Here is a 23,779-nt window from a genome sequence, read left to right as displayed (position 1 = left end):
TAGGAAAAGAAAATCCCAGGCGGGGAGCGGGACGGAGGGAGCGGGAGGAGGGTCACCTGGCTTCCGCGCGTCTGTACCTGAGTGCGTGGCGTGGGGACCATATCTGTGTCTTGCTGCGGGACCGTCTTGGGTGCGAGAACGACGCCGGAGCGCGCCCTTGGGAACGAAGCCACCTCCCGGCTCCTGGCGGCGGGGCGACCCCCGCCACCCCCACTGCGCACCGGCCGCGAGCGGGTTAACGCGCCGCCCCCGCCGCGCCGCCTCGTCCCGCCCTCCGCGTCCAGGCTCCGCCGACGCCCTCACTCGACCCGGCTTGCCCGCCCCCGGACAGACAGCGGGTCCCTGGCGGCGGGACCGACCCCGCACCCCGCGGATGCGCCCGGCGCGCCTGGAGCAGCCCCCGCGCCCGCCGCGCCGCCACCGGGTCGCCGCTGGGCCGTCGGGCCTCACGGGGAGCCCCGTGCGCCCGCCGGGACCAGGCTGCCCAGATGCGTGCGCCACTCTGCCTGTTGCTGCTCGTCGCCCACGCGGTGGACATGCTCCCTCAGAACCGAAGGAAGAAACAAGGTAAGAGTAGCAGCCGGCAGGGTGGCCGGGCAGGCTCAGCGGGATGGCGTCGGGGAGGGAGGGTGGCCCTTGGGGCATCTGCCTCGTGCCCAGCGCCCTGGGCCGGTAACTCTTCCAGATAGCTGTCAATCCCATTTTACAGATGGGGAGACTGAGGCCCCAGGGCCAAACTGGACCAAAGAGCCTCTCCAGGGAGAGAAGGAGCTGGCAAGACTCTCTCACTGCCCACTGTATCGGCATTGCTGGGGGAAGGAAAGTAACTTGCAGGGACAAGAAGCTTCAGGTGGCAGGCTTGAGGGCACAGGGCTAGGGGACAGCATGAGTGGCTCAGAAAACATCCTGAGCATCTATGCTGAACCAGGAGGTGACATAGAGCACCAGATGCCCTCGTCTCAGCCCTGTTATAGATCCTGACTCCCTGTGTCACCTCCGAGAAGGCAGTGATTTTGGTGGGTACTCCTCTGGGGAGGGAATGAGCTGCATGAGCTCAGAGACACGAGTTCGAAGACATTTATTCTGGGATGACCTGGAAGATGTCCAGCCCCTCCAAGAGCCTCAGTGTTTCCACCTTGATCTCCTGGGGCCCCTGGGAGGACAAACCAAAGTTCAGATTCTAAATGTACCTGGATCACAAAGCCAGGGGCCCCTTGCATTCTCACCTTGGGGTCCTGTGCCATGAGCGCTCCCTGCCAGAGTCCGAACGTCCTCAAGGGGTGGGTTCGAGGCTGTCTGTGCGGAGCCAGGGTTGGCAGAGCCTGTGGGACTGAGGAGGTGAGCAGGCAAGTCTGCCACCTGAGCCAGCAGCCCTTCGGCCTTAAGTCTGAGAAGTAACAGCCAAATGCCAGCCACCGTGCTCAGGATTTTCCAGGCACGGAAGGCATCGCCACTCTATCCGTGTGACATAGGGGTTGTCCCATTCTAAACGCCAGGTGCCAAGGCTCAGGCAGGCTAAGGGGCTTTGCTGAGTTGTCCGGCAGCGGAGTAGAAGACACAGGCTCTTCTTTCTTTCCAGCTCTGTTGTTAGGTCTGAGCAAGACTACATAGGAGAGCGAATGAGAGTCTGCCCTCTGGGGGCTTCTGGCCCATTTGAATGAAAAGCCCTAAATAGACACAGTCACTCCTGGAGTGAAACAGGACACAGAGATGGGCTGTGGGAGAGCTGGGGGTGGGGTTCCACAGGACAAGGAGGCTGTGGCCTCAAAGACTCCAACCCCAGATGTGACTGGACAGAGGGACCCACAGAGGGGTCATAGGAGCCGGGGGAGGGTGAGACCTCCTGGGACCATTGCTCTGGGAATGTCTCTGGTATAGTGGTCAAGCCCCTGGGTTCTGGAGTCAACCTGCCGACTTCAAGTCCCTGCTTCCCCAGTTGCCCGCTGAGTGCCTTGAGGAAGTCGCTTTGCTTCTCTGAGCCTCAGTTTACCCATCTGAAGGTCTTGTAGAAGCTCTCTAAGATCTTCTTACTCAGTTCTTGAAAAGAGCAAAAAGCGAAAAACAAACAAACACAAAAAACCTGTCTCCTCAGCGACTCCTCTTTAAAATCAGAATAATAATCTGGAGTATCCAACTCGCAGGGTTGTGGGTAAGACAGAAGGAGTTAGTGTGTATTTTAAGCGAATAGCCAAGTGCATTAGTCACTCTCCTTCCCTGTCCATTGTGTCCTTGACTACTCCTAACAGCCTAGCGGGACGGGGTGGGGGGGATGCTTGTTTTTTAGACGAGAAACTGAGATTTAGAGAGAGAGACTGATTTGCCTGAGGTTGCACCACAGTTTGGTAGCAAAGCAGACTTGAACCCCAGTCCGTTTGAAATGACGCTGAGAAGCTGTCTCCTGAGCTGGGTTGGTTTTCCCTTCTCGGAGCCTCAGTTTCCCCATGTGTAGTGGAGCTGCTTTAGAAGGTCTTTAAGATGCTTCTCTGAAAGACACACACACACACACACACACACACACACACACACACACACAAGAATAAAGGAAAAGAACATTTCCAATCCCTCTCCATCTCCACTTGCTCAGTTCGGTCAGGCATGGCTGTGCCTACCGCTGCCACTGAGGGTCAGGGGATGGGTGATGCCTGTCCCCACGGTAGCTGATCTCTTGCATCTGGGGCTGGGGTGGAGGTGGGTGTCACAAAAGCCTTCCTGTAGCATGTTCTTCAAAGTGGTCCTGGAAGTCCTGGCCAAATAGACTTGGGAGATGCTGGTTTGAGCAGATTTCTCGACTGCGGGACTTAGCACATTCGTGGTGAGGGGGCTGGGGATAGAGGAGCCCCTTTCCCAAACCAGTTACAGATTAGAGACCATTTATTCATAAGACGGCTGCTTGGAAAATTCCACAGGAGATCCCTGAGCGTCTTACCAGCTTTGACATTCTGGTCTAACTTTGCAGGAGAATGTTTCTGGAAGGCACCTGGGTATTGGCGGGGCCTCTTCTTTCCTTCCTTCTTTTCCCTTCCCTTTTTTCTCTTTTCTTTTCTTTTTTTTTTTAATTCTTTCCTTTTCTTTTTCCTCCCTCCCTTCCCGTCTTTCCTCAGTCCCTCCCCTCACCCCTTGTCCATTCAACAAGTGTTGCAGGGCGGGCACTGTGTCAGGCTCCGGGCTGAAACTTTGGGATCATTCAGGCGAGCAGACCTGAGGCTTGTCCTTGAGGAGCTGCCGATGTGGAGGGCTGCCCTTCTCTCACCTCCTCGCTCTCACCTCCCTTCCACGCCCCAGTCCTTGGCCCCAGCCTGCTCTCTAAGGTCAGAGGGAACACTCATTGGGCCCAGCAGCCGCCCCAGCTGAGATGTCACCCTCAGGGACCAGCTCCCAAAGATCCAGGCTTCCTCAAGCTCCAGGGTAATTGTTTTTCGAAGAAACCTAATTTTTCTCTTTCTGAGACCCGAAGGACGGAAAGGAAAGCCTCGAGAAAGGTTCTTGGATCTCAAGTGTCTCTTACAAAACAACATGTTGATTAATTAAGTGTAAATGAATCAGAACCAGATGGCGATGTTTCTCTTGAAACATCCTGGGGTATCCTGGCAGTGGGGCAGGCGGGCAGGGTGAGGTCTGGACCCCCATCTCCTTACGGAGCTTCATGCAGACAACAAGGGGGAGACAGGTCGTGACGGACTTCCCTCGGCATCCAAGGCCTGCTGGGGAGGGGGCTTGGTGGCAGCAACTGTCCCCCACATTCACTTAGCATCTTTAGATCCTTCTAGACCTAAGGCAGCAAAGGGCAGAGGGAGGAGCTCTGGAATTCAGGGACCTCCTGCCTGGGCCACAGGCATCTGATCCAGGGTTCCACATCTGTGAAATGGGGACGATTGTAACTTCCTCTTTGGGACAAATTCACCACAATTCCAGAGGGACGGTGTCAGAAGGCATACAGTAGGTGCTTCATAAGGAGTCAACTACTTCCCCCTCCCCTTTTACAGCAGAGTGGGTGCTCCCTGGGCCAGTGGGGCAGGGGGGGGTTGTCTCCTGGGTTTGAATCTCACCCCAGCACTTCTCCCCTCTACGGGCCTCTTTCTTTGTCTGTAAAAGGACTTTCTTTGCCCACCTAAGCTTGTCGGGCGGCATCAGTATAATAATTCTCCATAAACTGAAACGGCCCATGCGGATGGCCCAGCAGGCAGCACTGTCCCCTGCATGCAGACAGAGCCACTGAGACTTGGCAAACAAGCACCCGAGGTGGGGGCAGCGACTGACTGGGGGGATCCAGGTTTCTGGTCCCCAGGTCAGGGCCGTGGCTGGGCTCAGAACAAGGTGTGTCCCACCTCCCTCTCCCGTGGATGGAGACCACCCCACCCCTGCCCAACCACCACCTTGAGGCCACTCAGAGCCAGCCACAGGCTGGGAGCTGTGCCTGTAGGTTACCCAGTCTGGCTGTGGTGCTGTGTGTGTTACACCTGTTTCCCAGACAAGGGGGCTGAGGTGCAGCAAGGGGCAGGGAGCTGCCTGGGAATTGCCAACAGTCGAGCTGGGATGCGGACCCAGAATTTTGGAGACGCCAAAGCCCGTGCAGAGAAATGGAAATGAATCCTGCCAGTGATGTGCCAAGGACTGCAAGGAAGAGGCATCTAAGAGGAGCCTCATCAGAGGGGCAGGCCTTAGGAATTTGTCAGGCAGTGGGGGCCAGCAGGGTAGGGGCTGGGGACTCCGGCAGGAGGAGGGAGGGTCTGGCTGGGTGGGAAGGGCCAGAGGGGCCATGTGGCAGGGGAAGTGGAGGTCCCATTGCAGACAGGACCAGAATCTAGTCATGGAGGGTCTCAGATGCCACTTGGCCTGTCACCATTGCCACGAAGAAATATTTATGGAAACCCCTCCTGTGGGCCAGGCCCCAAACTAGGTGTGGACAAGGACAGCAGAGATGGGCTCCACCACCCGTTCTCCTAGAGATGTCAGGGATGGATCCATCAGAAAAAAATGACATAGACGGGGCCCCATGGCTCCTCAGCGAAGCCTAGGGTGGCTGGTTGGCGGCCGTCCTAGTCTCAGCTGAGGAATCTGAGACTCACAGATGGGACGTTGTTTGGCTGAGGTGTCACAGGAGAGGGGGACCTTGTTTTGTTCCCCTGCCTCCTCTTGTCTGTCTGTCAGGCCACCACGTCTTCATCCATCTCTCCATCCTTCCATCTAGTGAAAAAACTGAAGTTCACATTGATTCAGGCTTTTTCAAACTGAGGTTTGCAACCCAGCAGCAAAAATAAGTTTATTAAGTACAGCTAGCATTAGGGGTTTTTTGGGGGGAGGGGAGTTAGATACTTTTTTAAAAAAAATTATTTTTACTTTTATTTTATTTTTTTGATCACCCCACGGCACATGGAATTCTCAGGACAGGGATCAGATCCGAACTGCAGTTGTGATCTAAGCCACAGCTGCAGCCACCCTGGATCCTTAACCCACTGTGCTTGGCTGGGGATTGAACCTGTGTCCCATCGCGCCAGAGACTGTGCCCATCCCATTGCGCCACAGCAGGAGCTCCACAGCTAGCATTTTGCGTGCTAAAATGGAGTAAAATAGAACAAAACAGTACAGTACAGAATAGAATAAAATAGAGTGGGCTCGGCAAACTTTTTTTTAAGGGCTAAATAGTATTTTAGGCTTTGTGGGCCACGTATGATCTATCACATGCTCTTCCTTGTTTTTTTTCTTTATAAGCTCACAGGCCATACCAAGAGGCTATAGCCCAGATTTAGCCCATGGGCTGTAGTTTGCCAACCTCGTTTTTAGAAAATACCAGAGTGTGTCGCAAGATTATCATTCTGAAGAGTTTTTTTGTGATGCAGCGTGTTAAAGGGTCTGGTGGTGTCACTGCAGTGGCTCAGGTCACTGCTGTGGTGTGGATTCTATCCCTGCCCCAAGAACTTCTACATGCTGGGGGCATGGCCAAAAAAAATTAATTATTATTTTGAGAAATGTGTTTTGACTTACACATGTATGTGAATGTACGAGTGGGTGTCTCTGTGTGTGTGTGTGTGCGTGTGTGCACGCAAGGGTAGATGTGTGTGCCCATGGATGTGGGAAAGTGTGAGAGTGTGTGTGAATAAGTATGTGTGTGCTCTGTGTACCGGGTGCATACTGATGTAAAAATGTAATTTGTGAACCCGGAGAGTCTGGCTCTGGAGCTCCAAACAGGACACCCAACTGCCTTTATAAGTAGTAATCACCCACGACACATTTTGCTTCTTTATTTCTTTTCTTTCTTTTTTTTTTTTTTTTTTAGGGCCGTACCCACGGCGGCTAGGGGTCCAATTGGAATTACTGCTACCGGCCACAGCCACAGCCACAGCCACAGCAATGCCAGATCCGAGCCGTGTCTGTGACCTACACCACAGCTCACAGCAACGCTGGATCTTTAACCCACTGAGCAAGGCCAGGGATCGAACCTGCAACCTTATGGTTCCTAGTTGGATTCGTTTCTGCTGCGCCATGACGGGAACTCCAGTTTTGCTTATTTCTAATGGCCCTGAATCTGGTGGCCATGTCTTTCCCAAGGCTTTTTTTTTTCCCCCTTCTTCTTCTTCTTCTTTTTTTCCCCAGGGTGTATTTTCATCCCTGGAAATGGAAGGACCCCTCAGGGCCCTAAATATCCTTCTGCCTCAGGCACCCCTGAGCAGCCGGGGTATAGCAGGTGAGCACCAGACATTGCCTATTCCTTTTGCATCGCCCCCCGCCCCCCTCAGCTATGTGAGGTGCCCCCTCTTCCTTTACAGAAGAGGCAGCCTGGTTCAGAGAAGAAAACTGGCTGGCCCAAGGTCACATAGCAAATGTTCCTGATTCCAGAACCACAGGAGCAAATCCTGCCTACCATAGACTGCTCCAGAAAAATCTGTCTGATGCTGCCATTAACCACCCTCCCATTTACATAGCACTTTACAGTTTGCAGAGCAGTTCAACCTTCATTTTCCCTCTGGCATTCCGGAGAAGGCTTGTAGAATAATTGGACTGTTAGGGCTGAAAAGGCCAGTTGAGACCTTTACAACCCATGGGTATAAAAATGGAGCCTCGGAGTTCCTGTTGTGGCTCAGTGGGTTGAGAATCTGACTAGTATCCATGAGGATTCAGGTTTGATCCCTGGCTTTGCTCCATGGATTAAAAGATCTGGCATTGCTGTAAGCTGCCGTGTAGGTCGCAGATGCGGCTCAGATCTGGGGTTGCTGTGGTTGTGGTCTAGGCCGGCGGCTGCAGCTCCAGTTGGACCCCTAGCCTGGGAACCTCCATATGCCACAGATACGGCTCTAAAAAGGCTAAGTAAATAAGTAAACACAGAGTCTCCAGCGAGGAAGTATCTCATGTAAAGATGGCCCACCTGGGGGTGGTGGAGGTGAGGATGCAGGAGAGGTGGAGGGGGTCAGAGTGGCTCTGATAGGCAGAAGAAGCCAGTTTGCTCCAGAGCCTAAAACCTAGATCGTTTCAGAGCCTCAGTTTCCCCCACATGACTGGGGCATGCTCGGTCTGCTTCGCCTTTCTCCCAGGCCTAGAATGCTCGTTAGATGAGAGGCTGGAACCCAGAGGGCTTTCATAGCGTGAAGATTGTCTGCAGAGGTTTCTGCATAACCAGAGGCCAGCCTGGGGTCCAGGAGCCTTGTAAGGTCCTCTCGAATTATCTGAGTGCCACACGGGGGTCTGTGTGTGAGCTTGGCCGTGCGGCTCCCTGAGCGGGCCCTGGTGGAGGCCTGTGCGGCACACAGACCCCCAAGGCCATGGGGCCCGTCCTTCCCTCAGAGCCCCAGGCAGTGGACACTGTCAGGACACAGGGCAGCCCCAGGCTCTGAGGAACACAGCCCTCGTGTACATATCTACACGCATCTATGTTCCTTAAAACATTCATTTGTTTCTTTAAAAATAACGGTTTTTCACCAGCATCAAGGGTTTAGAAAAGTCACTTTGTGATTTGGTTTTATGGTTAAGCATTTATTCTCTGCCAGATGTTACCTGGGTTGTTTTATTTTATTTAACAATGTCAGGCCCTCGCATGGTACATGTGAACTGACTAAATTCCCCTAATAAACCTGTGATGTGGGTACTATTATTATCCCTATTTTAATAACGGAAAACCAGCCTCAGAGGGGTTAAGTGACTTTCCCAAGGTCACACGGCCACGTTCAAATCTTCCTGGTCCCAAAGCCCCAGCTCCGACTTCTGAGCTCAGTTGCTTCCCAGCCTTATTTAATCCTCACAGCAATCTGTGAAGGGATTGTTATTAGCCACATTTTACGGAGAGAACTGAATTAAGGGGGGGGGGTTAGTTGAAATATATGAAATAGTCATTTTTGTATGTCGAAAACAGCCAAATATTAGCGATTTCGTATGTTTCAGTCCAGTTGCTTGGCAAGTAAGTTTGGCAAAGCCAAGACTTAAACCCAGACAATCCATTCCAAAGGTTGGGTGCATAGCCGCCCTGCCCAGCCTTCTCCCGATTCATCCAGATGATAGTGCATGGGGTGATTGGATCCTATTATTCTACAGAGCCCCTCCAAACTCAGAGAGGGCAGTCGACTTGCCAAGGGCACACAGCCAGGGTGGGGAATGTGCCTCCAGGTCTCCGTGGCCAGAGCCTCCGTTCTTAGCCTCGCGCAGCAGTCTGCACCACCCAGGACACACACATCCTTGACCCCACCCCTGGGGATTCCTCCAGGTCCTGGAGGGAATGATCTGGTTCCCAGCGCATGGATGAAGCTCATCTGGGGCACTGCTGCCTCAGGCGAGGCCACCACCGCCTTCCCCAGGCACGATTTCTTGTAACGCCACATGATTCCTAGGGCCCCTGCTCTGTGTCCCGCGGTGGGGGCTCCTCTGTGCCACCATCGCAGGTTGGGGGGTTCTGTTTCACCAGCTCAAAAGAAAGGCATTCCCAAGCCCAGGCGACCCAGACCACATAAGGAAGCCACTCCCTTTTGCCAGAAGCCTCCACTTTCCCTGCAGCCTGACAGCAGTGCCCACATCCGCAGGGGTGGAGCCACCCAGAAAGGAATGTCACAACTGCCCTTCTGCAGCCTGCTCTGGTGTTGGCAAGCAGCTGTCTCTAGCGAGTCCCAGATGAACAGTGGGAGGCCAGCAGGCTGTCACGAAGGCCACGGGCCCTACCGCTCACCAGCTGAGTGATCTTGGGCAGGTCACCTCTTTCTCTGCGCCTCTGCCGGCTCCTTTGCAAAAATGAGGCATGAAATGCATCCCTAGCACCGAGTGAGCACCCAGTTAGTGAGGATGAAGGGGGTCCAGTGCCGGGCAGGGAATGTGGGATCTGGGCCAGAGCTCAGCCCCCAGCTCTGCTGCTGCTGTGCTGGGGCGAAAATAGTTCACTCCTGAATCTCAATGTTGTCAGTACTACGAGGGCGATCACTGCATCGGTAGCACTGGGTTGTCCTGAAGACCAGAATTATGCGTGTAACCCCCCTGGGAGATGGCGGGTGCTAATAAGTGGTGACAACGGTCATATGCATCATGGGAAGGTTGGAACCTGATGTCAGACATGCTCCTGCCTGTGGTTTGAAAGTCATCAGTAGACCTAAGTCTCCGAAAGAAAGTTATTTTGGGGGGATACCAGGTTCAAAGCGTTGGGTCCTAAGTGCTGGGTGTCTATGGTCCAGTGACTCATGCTCTCTGAGCCTCTGTTCACTCCTCTAGGAACAGCAGCAAAGATGGAAGGGTGTGTTTGTGTGTGTGTGGTGCTGTATAAATGATGTGATGACTGTGGATGAGGCCATGGAGGAGCCTGACGTCCTGCCCTCTGCCTACGGCAGGATGGAAAAACTCGGTCAGATGCTGCTTTGCAGACATGCTTTTCCTTCCTCCTCCCCTCCTGCCCGGCTTCTGGTAGGCCTTTGAGTCAATCAGACTTAATTCATAGCACATTATCAGCGTCAGTCGCGCTGATAATGTTCTTGTTTTTCCTCTTTTTTTTTTTTCTTTCCTTTTTACGGCTGTACCTGCAGCACATGGAAGTTCCTGGGCTAGGGGTCGAAGTGCAGCTGCAGCTGGGGCAACACCAGATCTAAGGCGTGTATACGACCTACACCACAGCTTAAGGCAAACAGCAATGCTGGATCCTTAACCCACTGAGGGAGGCCAGAGATTGAACCCACATCCTCACAGGGACACCGTCAGGTCCTTAACCCACTTAAGACACAATAGGAATTCCTTTCTTTGTTTTTGAAATAGTTGTAAATTGCCAGTTTTTTATTTCACTCTTAAAATTTATTTTGCTTATTATCAAATTTTTCATTTTTATTTTATTTAAACATTTTAAAGTTTTCGTTTTTATTAACTTTAAGGTCATTTATTTAAATTTACAGATGTATTTTTTAATTTTATTCTTGCATTTTATTTTTCTGTTTTTATTTTATTTAATTTAGTTTTAAAATGCCGTCTTAGTTAAAATTTTTATTAATTTTAATTATTTTATTCAATTTTTTCATTTTAAATCTTAATTTTGCTTTTTTTAATTTAAAAAATGTTATTATGTTTTTATTTGCCAACTTTTTCAATTGGGTTTCCTGAATTTTTCTTACTAGTTTATAGGACGTCCTTGTTTTACCTACATATTAATTCCCTGTTGATTTTGTTGATTTTGACATGGAAGAGATCTTTCTTCAGCCCGATTCCCAGCTGCTAACATTGTCCTTGGAAAATTGAAATTGTTACTTATGAGGCTGTTCATGTAGTCAATGCCTTGGAGGTTTTTTTGATAGGAAGTAGGCGGGGAGTTCTTCTGCCTTATGGTCTGAGCTTTTTGATCTTACAAAAAGTCCTGGTAAGGAGCTCTCATGAGGGGAGTAATGAGCCTGACTATTATCCATGTAGATGCGGTTTCAATCCCTGGCCTCGCTCAGTGGATTAAGGATTCGGTGTTGCCTTGAGCTGTGGTAGGTCACAGATACGGCTCGGATCTGGTGTGGCTGTGGCTGTGGTGTGGGCTGGCAGCTATAGCTCAGATGCGACCCCTAGCCTGGGAACCTCCATATGCTACAGGTGCGGCCCTAAAAATAAAAAAAAAAAAGTCTCATGAGAATGGTGTGAGCACATGATTTTCTCTCCTTTGGGCCACCACCTTTCCCACAAGCAATTTTTCCTTGACGAGTGTGAACAGTCCTGATGCAGCAGTCTCCAGCCCTTCCCCAGGTCACTCCTGAAACTCTCAGATGGGGCGTTGCTTCTCTGTCCACCTTCATTCCTGGATGTTCCTCAGGTCACTGCATCTCAGCCAGCACATACCTGTTGAACACTTGCTGTCAGCTGGACCCTGTCCTTGGAGGGCCACAGACTGAGGAAGGTGACAGGCCCAACAGAGTAAGTAGGAGAGGTGTCAGCCAGAAAGCCCTGGCTGGAGAAGCTGGCTTGACGTCCTCCCCACGAGCTGAGCTTCCTCACCAATGGTTTACATTCTCCCAGGGCTGCTTTGGCCTTCAGTTCATTGATCATCTTGTTCTCTTGCATCAACAGCTGCCCCTCCAGCCGTCTCCCTGGTAAATGAAAAAGAAAAGAAACCAGGTACTCAGGACATTTGTGGGTGATGCAGACTTTACTGAAGGCCTGGGGATGAGGTTACGGGCTCCTTCTGCAGTGCAGACAGTTTCAGATTTAAGACCACTGAGTTGTTCCTGCAGCCCTCTCTCTCCTCCTCCTATTTGTCCCTGAAAACAGCTTGGGGCCCCCTCTGGTGAGGCTCAGGCCCAAGAGGCGTATGACTTTCAATGGCACTTCTCTGCTTTTGGAGAGCCACTGGGCATGAGTCAGCAGGGAGCGACCAACAGGCCGCCAGGCAGGCGCAGCTCCCAGCAGTTAGGAGCCAGGGCTCTGGTTTGCATCCCACCTGACTCCCTCCTGTGAGTTCCTGGGTCAACCACTTCACCTCTCTGAACCTCAGTGTTCTCATCCATAAAAATGGGGTAAGTGTGGCCCAGCTGTGCAGGACTGTGATGGGTTTGCAGGGATTTAACACGAGGACTTGGTAGCACAGGGTCCTGCCTGCTGCACACGCTCAGCCAGCATCAGCCTGGTTCTGCCCATCTGCAGACCTGGTCCCTCAGAGGATCTGCAGGAGTTCACAGAGACCAGCATCTCTGGCTGTGGCTGCTCATCTTGATTCCAGCCTTTAATCCTGGTTTTAGATGATGGGCAAGAAGGATAATGGTTCCCATTTTGCAGATGAGGAAACTGAGACCCATAAACGGTGGGTGTTGCATTTCCAGGCCCTGCAAGCTTAGGTCCCCCTGACTGCCTGGGTTCTGGGGTAGTGGAGATGGTGCCCCAGGACCACAAGAAGTTTCCAGGGTAGAACCCCACCACACACTGTGCCTGTGTCCCTTTCTTCCATTCAGCTTCTCCCTACTGGCATCATCCCATTTCTTGAGCACCTACTATGTGCCAGGTGATTTGTGTGTATTACCCACAACCTTAGGAGGTAGGACCCATTTTACAGAAGAGGAAAGTACGTTCCAGATGGGTGAAGCCACTTGTCCGGGTTTCCACAGCCCCCATAGAGTCTGGTTCGGAAGCCCGGCTGGAGATCCAAAGCCAGGGCTCTTTTTCACTGTGCCAGGAGTTGGTGAGCTGAACCCAGGGCAGAGCATGAGGATAAATTTGGTTCCCATTTCTGAGTCCTTAGCGTATGAGCCAGGCACGTGGCTCAGTGCTCTGCGGGTTATTATCTCCTTTTATTCTCCAGGCGACTCTTCGATAGCATGTTCTTATTTTGTGGCTGAGATGCTGAGGCTCGGAGAGGTAAAAGAGATGTCCCAGGGTCAAGGTGACAGAGCTGGGATTCAAACCCAAGTGTAAGTGACCTGGACCCCCGTCTGCCCAGCACTGTCTCCCATCTCCCGTTTCCTGGGGTTGGGCAGTTGGTCTGGGGTCCTGACCTGGGCAGGTATCACTGTGACTCACCACCTAGTCTCACCTTCCAGAGTGACTTAGGGAACCATCCAGACAGGGCCTTGGGTTCCACCCCAGCTTCAGGGCCTCAAGTGTGCAGCAGGTGTAGAGAGCAACTGAACAGCAAGGTGGCTTAAAACAAGCAGAGGAGGAGTTGCCACAGTGGCGCAGTGGAATTGGCAGCTTCTCTGGGGCACTTGGATGTAGGTTTGATCCCCAGCCTGGCACAGTGGGTTAAGGATCCAGGGCTGCAGCGTAGCTCAGATCTGATCCCTGGCCTGGGAATTCCATATGCCACAGGACGGCCAAAAAAGGGGGGAAAAAAAAAGAGGAATCTCAAATGAGTACCGCGTCCTGGTGGCCTGTGACAATCAGGAGGTCACAGTAGGTCACCCAAACCAGTGACAAGGAGGAGCAGAAGTCACTCAGCCATCTCCGGAGGAGGCTGTGGAGTAGACACAGTCACGGGAGTGAATGATCAGGTCCCTTTAGGTCGCTGAGACCTGCTAACACCAGTTACATGCCGCACCCCGGACCAGGCCACATACCTTTTAATTCTCATAAGAGCCCACGAACAAGACTTTTCTGTCTGCTGGTCCAGACGCCCTGAGGAACTGCAGGTCTTGGCCCTGAGCTCCCAGCTCCCCCAACCGTCCATTCTGCTCAGCCCAGAGGGTGCTCTGAGGATGGCAGACACTCGGCGGCCTGCACCCCACAGTGCCTGCCCGGCTTGCTTCCAGGAAAAACCAGCACCACCCACCCTCCTTCTGAGCCCACCACCTGGGTCTGGGCTGATCCGCCTTTCCAAGCAGTCCATGTGCTTTGGCCTCACTGCCCTCTGCCATGCTAAGCTCTTTCTAGTCCCTGGACCTTGGTACCTGCCATTCCCTCTGCCAAGAAGGCTTTCTTTGTATGTGTCAGCAAGCCCTAGCTTGTGGCCCAGACTGCTCTCCTCTCCTCCCTCTGTTGATTTTCATTCACTCCCTTTCACTATCTCAAATGCTCTCTTCTCCCCCTTAGGATTCAAACTCCATGAGGGGAAGGCCTGGCTTGTCCGCTGATGTATCCCCAGTGCCTAGAGCAGTCTTTGGCACATAGTAGGCCCTTGATACCTATTTGTGGCAGGAGCAGGCTTTCCAGTGAGTGGGTGGTGGCCTCCATCTGACATCTGAGCAAACCAAGGTTAAATAACTGTCCCTATAAATAGGGAGTGAAGTGTGAACTGGGCTTTAATGGCAGCGCTGTCTGATCCCAACCTAGGGCTCCCACCTCTGGTCTGTGCCTCACTGCTGAGCAGGACTGATTGGGAGCCCCATCTATGGTGGGGAAGGGGTGACGATAGAAGATGTGTCACCTGGAACAGCAAGGCTCCAGCCACCCTCAGTCCCAAAGGTGGTGCAGCAATGGGAATAGCAGGTCTGGCCTCCCAAGTCAGGCCAGGGACCAGGCTGTTCACAAGGCCAGACAGGAGGGCCTACTGGCCAGAGGGAAAAAGCCAAAAGCACCCATCCAGAGACTGGGATTCCAGCCCTGCCTTCCTGGACCCACCGTGTGTCTGCCACTCTCTGAGCCTCAGGGCATCACCTGTAAAATACCCCTGCCCCCATGCTACAGAGTTCAAACTTTAATAGACACTGCCCAAATGCTTCTAGAAAGTGAGCAGGGGAGGTTGCCATTCTTTTACTTTGCCTTTCTGGCAGGTCACAAGTAATAATATTTCATTCTTGTTCTAAACATCATTTTGAAAAGTTATTAGTACAGTGGACCAGCTCTTCATGAGGTTAGTGGCCCATTTCTCTTTCTTCTTTGAATTGCTTGTAGTATTTTTGCCCATTTTCACACCTTGGGTTTTTCTCCTTTTTAATTTAATTTAAGGAGCTCTTTGTATATTAAGGATGGTAATCCTCGGCCTCCTTTGTGTGTAATGGGCTAAATGATCAGACTGATCATGTAACAGAGGGTCACAAACATGACTTTTGTTCTCTCTTCACCCCCCCCCCCATTCTGTTATATCTCTAAAACCCAATCCTTACTAACTTTGAGGAGGTCTCAAGAGTTTTTCCTGGTTTTAAAAGCTCTAATCTGGTGCTAAATTTTAAAACCACAGATCTGGGAGGCTCAGTGATTAACCAGCCTAACTAGCAACCATGAGGATGCGGGTTCAATCCCTGGCCTCACTCAGCTGGTTAAGGATCCACCATTGGCGTGAGCTGTGGTGTAGATTGAAGATGCAGCTTGGATCTGGCCTGGCTGTGCCTGTGGTGTAGGCCGGTGGCTACAACTCTGATTCAGCCCCTAGCCTGGGAACTTCCATATGCCGCAGATGTGGCTCTAAAAAGGCAAAAGACAAATAAACGAACAAATAAATAAAACCACAGCTCTAACTCAGAGCTCTCTCCTTCCCCATCATTGACTTGCCTCCTTACTCTGTTGATCCCTGGCGGGGGGCGGGGGGGGGGGTGCTGCCCATCCTCCCTCCCTCTGTCCCCTGTGCATCATCCCCCAGAAGAAGGGAAGCAGAACAGCCGTGTCTCACTTCGCCGCTGTTGTGGTGGCCTCACAACCCATCTAGTATCACTTTGTGCATCTTTCTGAAATGTTCCCACAGCTCTGTGATTTGTCTTTTCACTTTGTCAAATACATCAAAAGAAAAGAGATTTTGTTTCTGGTTTTCACTGGAGTCTAGACAAGGGCCTGGTACCTTGTCAGCCTTCAAGAAATACCTGCTGGAGGGCTGGGCAGATGGGTGGAGGGGTGGTTTGGGGGGTCCTTACAAACAGTAAGTTCAATCGTCCATTGGACAGATGGGGAAACTGAGGCCCAGAGACAGGGAGGGACTTGTCTGAGGACCCATAGACTTGGGATGAGTCCACGCCTAGGGTGCTCTCTCTTCTACAAGGTTTTGAGAGAGGGGAGTCTGTGGGGAGAGAGCAGACCCAGAAGAGTAGCCCTAAAGATGCTTCCCCCTGTGTCCAAACTGGATTCCCAACTCTATTACCACTTGGAACCTCCAGTTCTCCAGGTACTGGCTGAAAGGGGCTAAGACTGTCCCTGGAACCCCCGATAGGGTCCAGGGCTAAAGCCTAGCCCCCTCTTTGGGCTGAAGCCCAGCCCCCTCCTTGGATGCTCATTGGCACTGGAGCCCCAGGTTTTCTCTGTGCTGGGAGCTGATGGCCAAAGCTTCCTTAGGACTTAATTGTAAGGGGGTGTTTATATGGGACATGTTTCAGGAGCCAGATTCTCCCTAGGCTTTAATAATAGCTACCAGTTACTGACTGCCTGGCTTTCAATCCCAGCTTGTCACTCAGCAGCTGTGTGATCCTAGACAACTTACTTACCTTCTCTGTGCCTTAACTTCCTTGTCTTTAGGAGGAGATAATAATATCTCACAGGGTTGCAACAGAGTCTGGCCTTGAAAGAGCTCCACACTGCTCACGGGTACCCCATTGTACCCCCCCATCTACCAAACTCTATACTGAGCATGTCAGACGCACCAACTTACTGAACCCTCACAGCAGCACATGAGGACAATGGATATGCCCATTTTACAGATGGGGAAACTGAGGCTTAGGTTAGGATTTGCATCCAGGCTGTCTGCTTGCAGAGGCCGACTTAACTGCTCCATGAGGCTACCCTGCCTCTCCACTGCATTCACGTGGTGGGACTTTGGGGCTTGAAGGTCGTTAGAGAGTATCCATGCTGTCAGGGGACACCCCTGGAAGTGGGCAAAGGGCACCAAGAGCGTTGGCTCCAGATCCTTCTGCTCACCCCCCACAGGCCTCCGTCAAAGCCCCTCAGCTCTCACCTGCCCTGTTAATTGGGTTCCCACATCACATCCCATCTTGGGAAAAAGAAAGCTTTCTTGGAAGAGAAAAGTTTGAAAGCCCTTTATCAAGACCAGTCCCTAAGGATTTCCCATCGTGGTTTATCTGTAACGAACCCACCTAGTATCCGTGTGGGTGTGGGTTAGATCCCTGGCCTTGCTCAGTGGGTTAAGATCTGGCATTGCCATGAGCTATGGTGTAGGTCGCAAACACAGCTTGGATTTGGCGTTGCTGTGGCTGTGGCTGTGGCCAGCAGCTACAGCTCTGATTCGACTCCTGGCCTGGGAACTTCCATATGTCACAGGTGTGGCCCTAAAAAGACCAAAATAAAATAAAATAAAAATCCCAACCAATCCCTGTTTTTTCTGCTGGGAAAATGGAGGCCTGGCGTGATGAGGTAAGTTGCCAAAGGTCACACAGTGGAGTTCCCGTTGTGGTGCAGTGGTTAACGAATCCAACTAGGAACCATGAGGTTGTGGGTTTGATCCCTGGCCTTGCTCAGTGAGTTAAGGATCTGGCATTGCCATGAGCTGTGGTGTAGGTTGCAGACGCCACTTGGATCTGGAGTTGCTGTGGCTCTGGTGTAGGCTGATGGCTACAGCTCTGATTAGACCTCTAGCCTGGGAACCTCCACATGCTGCGCGAGTGGCCCTAGAAAGGGCCAAAATAAATAAATAAATAAATAAAGTCACACAGTGAGCCTGAGTCCCCAGAAGCCCCCAGCTCTTAGCCCCGCACTCTGCTCATGGCGGGTCTTCAGCACGCGGGGGGAAGCAAGTAGTTTGTGGAGCAAATGGCAAAACCTGGCACCTTGCAATCATGTGCATCCTAGGAACCATGGGCTCTCATTTCCTCTCAGGAAGTTCCCCCACCTTCTGTGGGATCCTGGGACTCACCCTCCCTGGGGCTTGTGGGGGGGCTCCTGGTCTGGGTGCTCCCCCTAGATGTGGTATCGGGTCTCCAGATTAGCTGGACATGTCCTGCCAGGTCCTAACTGCTGTAAGGTCTTCCCACAGGGCCAAAGCTGAAGCCTTCATAGCCTCCCAAGAGCCACAAGAGGCCCCCACAGCCACAAGGAGCCCAGGAACCATGAACTCCCTGGGTCAGGGGGAGGGAGGGAGGGGAGGAATTAACAGCCAGTATTTCCTGCCTCCTGTACTGCTGGGCATTTTATACCCAGCTCTTAGGGCCCTTTTAGCACCCATGGCGGGCTCAGAGAGGATCAGAGAGGCGAGAGACCTGCCTGAGGCCACACAGCCAGATGGCCCCACTGTGGGCAGAGCCAGGACTTATCTGAATCCAGTCCCCAGCCCACAAGTTTTCATTGAGCACCTGCTGTGTACCAGGTACCAGCCCTACAGCCACAAGCAAGCCAGAAGCACTGGCCTCAAGGAGATTCCATTTGTGGGGTGAGTGGGGGTGGATGTAGCCAGACCTTTTGAGCACCTACTATGTGCAGGCACTGTTGTGAGCATCATGCACTTGATCCTCAAAATAGCCCGGTAAACTTGGCACGGAAGAAGAAACTGAGGCACAGAGAACTTCGGCAGCTTGTTCAAGGCCACATACACACACACACACACACACACACACACACAGAGCAACCCTGTTCCTCTGACACAAAAAGAAAAGGATCTGTCCTCTCCATATTTTTCCCAAAGAATGGCAACCACACATACTCAACACTTGTGACAGTTTTACATGGGACAATTGCGAGACAGTTCCTTCCACCATTTCACATACCTGACAATATCATGACCCTTTCACACACGAGGGAATTTTGTGCCAGTTCCCCAGACTGATTTGGCGACAGGTACCCACTCAGGGCAGCTTGGTGACAATTCTGTTCATGGATAGCGTCGTGCCAAGCTCTGGGGACACGCGTCCTGGGGAAGCCCCTAGAGGGTGTGCCTGCCTCCCCTGACCTTGGTCTCAGCCGCTGCTCCTACCACCCACCCCATCCCTGTGCAGCTCACTGGATGATGAGGAATTCGGTAATAATTCTTTTTGTTAAAAAAAAAGTGCTGATTTTCTGGAGGTGGCTCAGGGCCCCCAGACCTCCCACCAGGAACGCAGATATGACTGCCTTTCATGAAGGGCTCGTGGAGGGCAGACAGCATCTGAGGAGGGTCCAGCCTGGGTTGCTAAAAGATGGGAAAGTGGCAATTTGGGTTGGTGGGGGAGGAAGCCCTGGCAGGAGGGCCGGGCAGGGGCAGTGCGGGCAAGGCCTTGCCATGCTTCAACCCCTGGGCACTGGAACCCTTTCCACGGGAGCGTCAGCACACACCTGCCACTGTCCCAGAGTCACGCACATGCTCAGGCACACGCGAACCCAGCCCCTCCCCTTCCAGCCATGCTGGGCTGGCCACAGACTGTCCCCACCTTGGGCCACATAGGAAAATACTCCTCCTGTGAGTGGTACAAGAGGAGTCAAGCTGCCCCTTCTAAATATCAACCTGACCTCTCATCCATCCTCAGGCCATCAAAGCCAGGCACTGTGACACAGTAGAATTTGGGGACGCTGTCTAGCTCTGCCACTTACAGTTGTTGGCCTTCAAGCCTTGGTTTCCCTCCTCGGTAAGATGAGGAAAAGTAACAACACCTGTCTCCTTGCTTCTTCTTCTTCTTCTTCTTCTTCTTCTTTTTTTTTCCTGTCTTTTTAGGGCTGCACCTGCGGCATGTGGACGTTCCCAGGCTAGGGGTCTAATCAGAGCTGCAGCTGCTGGTTTACGCCACAACCACGGCAACCCCAGATCCCAGCCTCATCTGCAACCTACCCCGCAGCTCACAGCAATGGCAGATTCTTAACCCACTGATCGAGGCCAGGGATCGAACCCTTGTCTTCACGGATACTAGTTGGGTTTATTACTGCTGAGCCACAATGGGAACTCCCTCGCTTCTTAAAACATGGTCTGGAGGCCCAACACCATCAGCATCTCCAGGGAGATTTGTAGAAAAGCAGAACCTCAGGCCCCACCCCAGACCTATAGCATCAGAATCCACTTTTGAACCCAAGATCCCTGGACACTTTGTGTACTCATTAGAGTTTGGGAAGTCCTGGCGGATCTAATGGGGCAGATTCTGAAGATCACACAAGATCACTAGAGTTCGTTCACATGTGAAACCAGGCACATCACCAACAATAAACCAACAGCATCTATGGAAAGGTGGCCATGCCTCTGCTTTTAATAACCAGTGACAGTGATTCTGCTGTGCATTTAAATCCGAGGATCACCACTGGCTGGGAGACAACAGAAGTGGATGTGAACCCTGGCCCCCCCCTCCCCTCTGCTCAGGGAAGCCTGTGTCTGCAAAGGATTCTGTGTGGATTTCAAGCAGGAGCCTCCGGGGCCAAGATGGGTGACAAGGAAATGAGAGTTTAGAGGGGACTCACAGGACAGAGAAACAGGCATTTCACCCCCTGATTGAACAGACATGTACGGATCTGCTCTGCAGGATGAGGGAGAATGAATGAGAGGTGCAGAAGAGGAGGAGGGGGGTCAGTCCTGGGACAACCTGTATTGCCACTGTTTGGCTATTTTCCTGTCTCGGTCAAGGTCAAATGGACATCGAAGGAGGCAATGGCCTTAGCACAGCCCTGGGCCTTAGCAAGAGGAGCCCTTATTCTGTGTGGAGGATTAAAAGAGGCATGGGGCTACACTGACAGCCAGGAGGCTGAGTGACCTTGAGATTAACCCTTCAGGTTCTGCAGTCACACTGCCTGGGTCTCCTTATCCAGTATACCTCTTACTAAGTGACCTCGGGCAAGCAGCCGCACTGCCCTGGACCTCAGTTCCTCTTCTCTGAAGTGGGTATGATAATAGTGCCTAAATGTGTTTCACAGCATCTCTACACGGAATGGTAAGCAGCTATAAAAAGATAACTTAAGCCAGCAAAGCAAGGCGCTGAAGAGCCTGAGCAGGGTGCTGTGGTTTTTCCCTGCCTTCCTAGAGCTCACCTTTCAGTGGTGGGTCAGAGACATCAAAAAACTCAAACAGGGAGTTCCTGTCATGGCTCAGTGGTTAAGAATCTGACCAGGAACCATGAGGTTGCAGGTTCGATCCCTGGCCTTGCTCCATGGGTTAAGGATCCAGCATTGCCATGAGCTGTGGTGTAGGTCACAGACTCGGCTCGGATCTGGCGTTGCTGTGGCTGTGAGTGTAGGCCAGAGGCTACAGCTCGAATTAGACCCTTAGCCTGGGAACCTCCATATGCCGCGGGTGCAGCCCTAGGAAAAAAAGACAAAAACAAAACAAAACACCTCAAACGGGAGTTCCCATGGTGGCTCAGTGGGTTAAGAACCCCACATAGTGTCCATGAGAACGTGGGTTTGATTCCTGGCACCGTTCAGTGGGCTAAGGATCAGGCGTTGCCGCAAGCTTCAGCATAGGTCTCAAGATGTGGCCTCGATCCTGCATTGCTGTGGCTGCATCCTCAGCTGCAGATCCAGTTTGACCCCTAGCCTGGGAACTTCCATATGCTCCAGGTGCAACCCTAAAAAGAAAAAACCAAACCAAACAAATATGTCCCATGTTGGGTGAGGGTAAATACCCAAGAGCAAAGCAGGACGAGACAGGATGCAAGGATGGGTGCTGCCTCAGGTGAGGGGGTCAGGGTGGTCCCACAGGGAACAGGACATTCCAGCAGAGACCTGAGGGGGTGAGCCCTGGAGATGAGTGTGGGAAGGGAATTTCAGGCAGAGGGAAGGGCAAGTGCAAAGGCCCTGAGGTGGGAGTGGTCTTGGCATGTTTGAGGAGCTGCAAGGATGAGGCCAAGGTGGCTAGATCAGAAAGAGTGACAATTGGGAGGTGCTGGCGCAGACAGATTTCTGATAGATCACGTGTGAGACCCGGAAGGAAAGAGAAGAGGGAGCTGACTCCAAGACTTTTGACCATGAGTAGAGACCACTGACCCAGAGGGACAAGAGAGGCAGGTTTGGGGTGGGGTGGGGGGGATGGAATAACAAGATTCCATTTTGGATGTGCTCCTATTATTATTATAGCTCAAAGTTCCCACCCATTAACCCCTTGGTGTCGGGTACTGACACCTTAGCCGGGATTTGCAGCCTGCCCCTTGCCCAAGTTCCCTCCCTGCCACCAACTTCTATAAGTCACCTCTCTGAGAAACCTTTCTTCCTCCTACACAAACTAGTCCTGCTCTTGTCCCCACATCTGCCTCTCCAGAAAACCAACCCCAATGGCTCCAGTCTGAGCCCAGCCCCTGGCTGCCTGGGTCCTTGGCTCCGAGCTCTGTGAGCAGACAGCTTTCTTTCAAGTGTAAGAGCCTGGTCCTCCCAACTAGACAGCAGGCTCCCGGAGGACGGTTGGTGAGCCATCATTCACTCATTTAAGAAATGTTGGGCATCGGAGTTCTCATTGTGGCTCAGCGGGTTAAGAACCCCACATAGTGTCCGTGAGGATGCAGGTTCGATCCCTGGCCTCACTCAGTGTGTGAAGGATCCAGTGTTGCTGTGAGCTGTGGTGTAGGTCGCAGACATGGCTCAGATATGGCGTTGCTGTGGCTGTGGTGTAGACCGGCAGCTGCAGCTCCACCTTGACCACTAGTATGGGAACCTCCATAGGCCACAGGTGCTGCCCTAAAAAGAAAGAGAAAGAAAGAAAGGCAGGTGGGCATGTACAACATGCCGGGCTGTGGGAATGTGAAGGAGAGTGAGCCTAGCTGGGCCCCAGCCCTCAAGAGAGCACTTTGGGGTGTCTCCCATGCATCTCCCATGAATCCAGTAATAAAATCATGCTCAGAATTCCCGCTGTGGCACAGTGGGTTAAGAATCCCACTGCAGGGGTTCCCATCGTGGCACAGCAGAGACAGGTCCGACTGGGAACCATGGAGTTGTGGGTTTGATCCCTGGCCTCACTCAATGGGTTAAGGATCCGGCATTGCCATGAGCTGTGGCGTAGGTCACAGATTTGGCTTGGATCTGGCATTTCTGTGGCTGTGGCTGTGGCCAGCAGCTGTGGCTCTGATTGAGCCCCTGGCCCGGGAGCCTCCATGTACTGTGGGTGCAGCCCTAAAAAGACAAAAGCCAAAAAAAAAAAAAGAATCCGACTGCAGTGGCTCAGGTTGCTGCAGAGGTTAGGGTTCAATCCCTGGCTCAGTACAGTGGGTTAAAGGATCCACCATTGCTGTAGCTGTGGTGTAGTTGGCAGCTACAGCTCAAATTCACTCCCTGGCCCAGGAACTTCCATATGCCCCAGGGGCAGCCATAAAGAAATTAACTACATTAAATTAAAAAAATAAAATTAGGGAGTTTCCATTGTGGCTCAGCAGGTTACGAACCCAAGATCCATGAGGATGCGGGTTTGATCCCTGGCCTCACTCAGTGGGTTAAGGACACAGTGTTGCCATGAGCTGTGGTGTGGGTCACAGATTTGGCTTGGATCTGGCATTTCTGTGGCTGTGGCGTAGGCCAGCAGCTGCAGCTCCAACTCTACCCTTGGCCTGGGAACCTCCATATGCCGCGGGTGTGGCCCTAAAAAGCAAAAACATAAAAAATAAAATAGTGCTCCTTCCTCTGCGTGTGAGCGGCGCTCAGTACTTTGCATGCATGAACTCACAAAGGCCTGGGTGGCAGTCGCTGCCGTGGTCCCCAATTTGCGGAGGAGGAGACCGAGGTTCAGAAGCCGCTCGCCTGAGATCACCCAGCCAGAAAATGGTGGTTTGTCGTGCTGCAAAGCTGAGATCATCTCAGCATCCCCATACCCCCCGGGGAGTCTCCCAACCAGGAGTCATCTCCCGGGCCCATGCCTTGTTGGGGATGGTGCAATCTGCCCCCGAGGCAGGAATGTGCCTGGGGGTCCTCTGAGCCTGCCTCCAGGGACAGTGACTGCCTCCCATATGTGGCCATCTGAGCAGGCAGACGGGAGCCCAGATGTTGTTTATTTCCTCTGGTCATCGGTGACATGCCTCCCCCACTGCCAGGCAGGGATCGGAGGCTGTGCTGCCCGTCAGTCTCTGCGTGGGGCCCCTTGCATGGTTCTGGATCCTTCTCCAGGGCTGAGCAGGGCTCGGGG

The 23,779-nt window shown here is 52.5% G+C and overlaps 1 protein-coding gene across 1 annotated transcript in view; it reads left to right on the top strand.

Moving 5' to 3' along the window:
• The first annotated feature begins 398 nt into the window (after positions 1-398).
• The window catches only part of RSPO4 (R-spondin 4), a 41,785-nt gene continuing 18,404 nt past the window's right edge, over positions 399-23,779 (top strand). Inside the window, exon 1 of the mRNA XM_047770343.1 lies at positions 399-567. Within this exon, the coding sequence (XP_047626299.1) occupies positions 489-567 (79 nt within the window). The 5' untranslated portion in view covers positions 399-488. The remainder of the gene's footprint in view (positions 568-23,779) is intronic.

This window comes from Phacochoerus africanus, chromosome 3 (genome assembly GCF_016906955.1).
Source record: "Phacochoerus africanus isolate WHEZ1 chromosome 3, ROS_Pafr_v1, whole genome shotgun sequence".
NCBI lineage: Eukaryota > Metazoa > Chordata > Mammalia > Artiodactyla > Suidae > Phacochoerus > Phacochoerus africanus.
The sequence above is the reverse complement of the archived record's forward strand: the minus strand, read 5'-3'. Positions and strand labels throughout refer to the sequence as shown.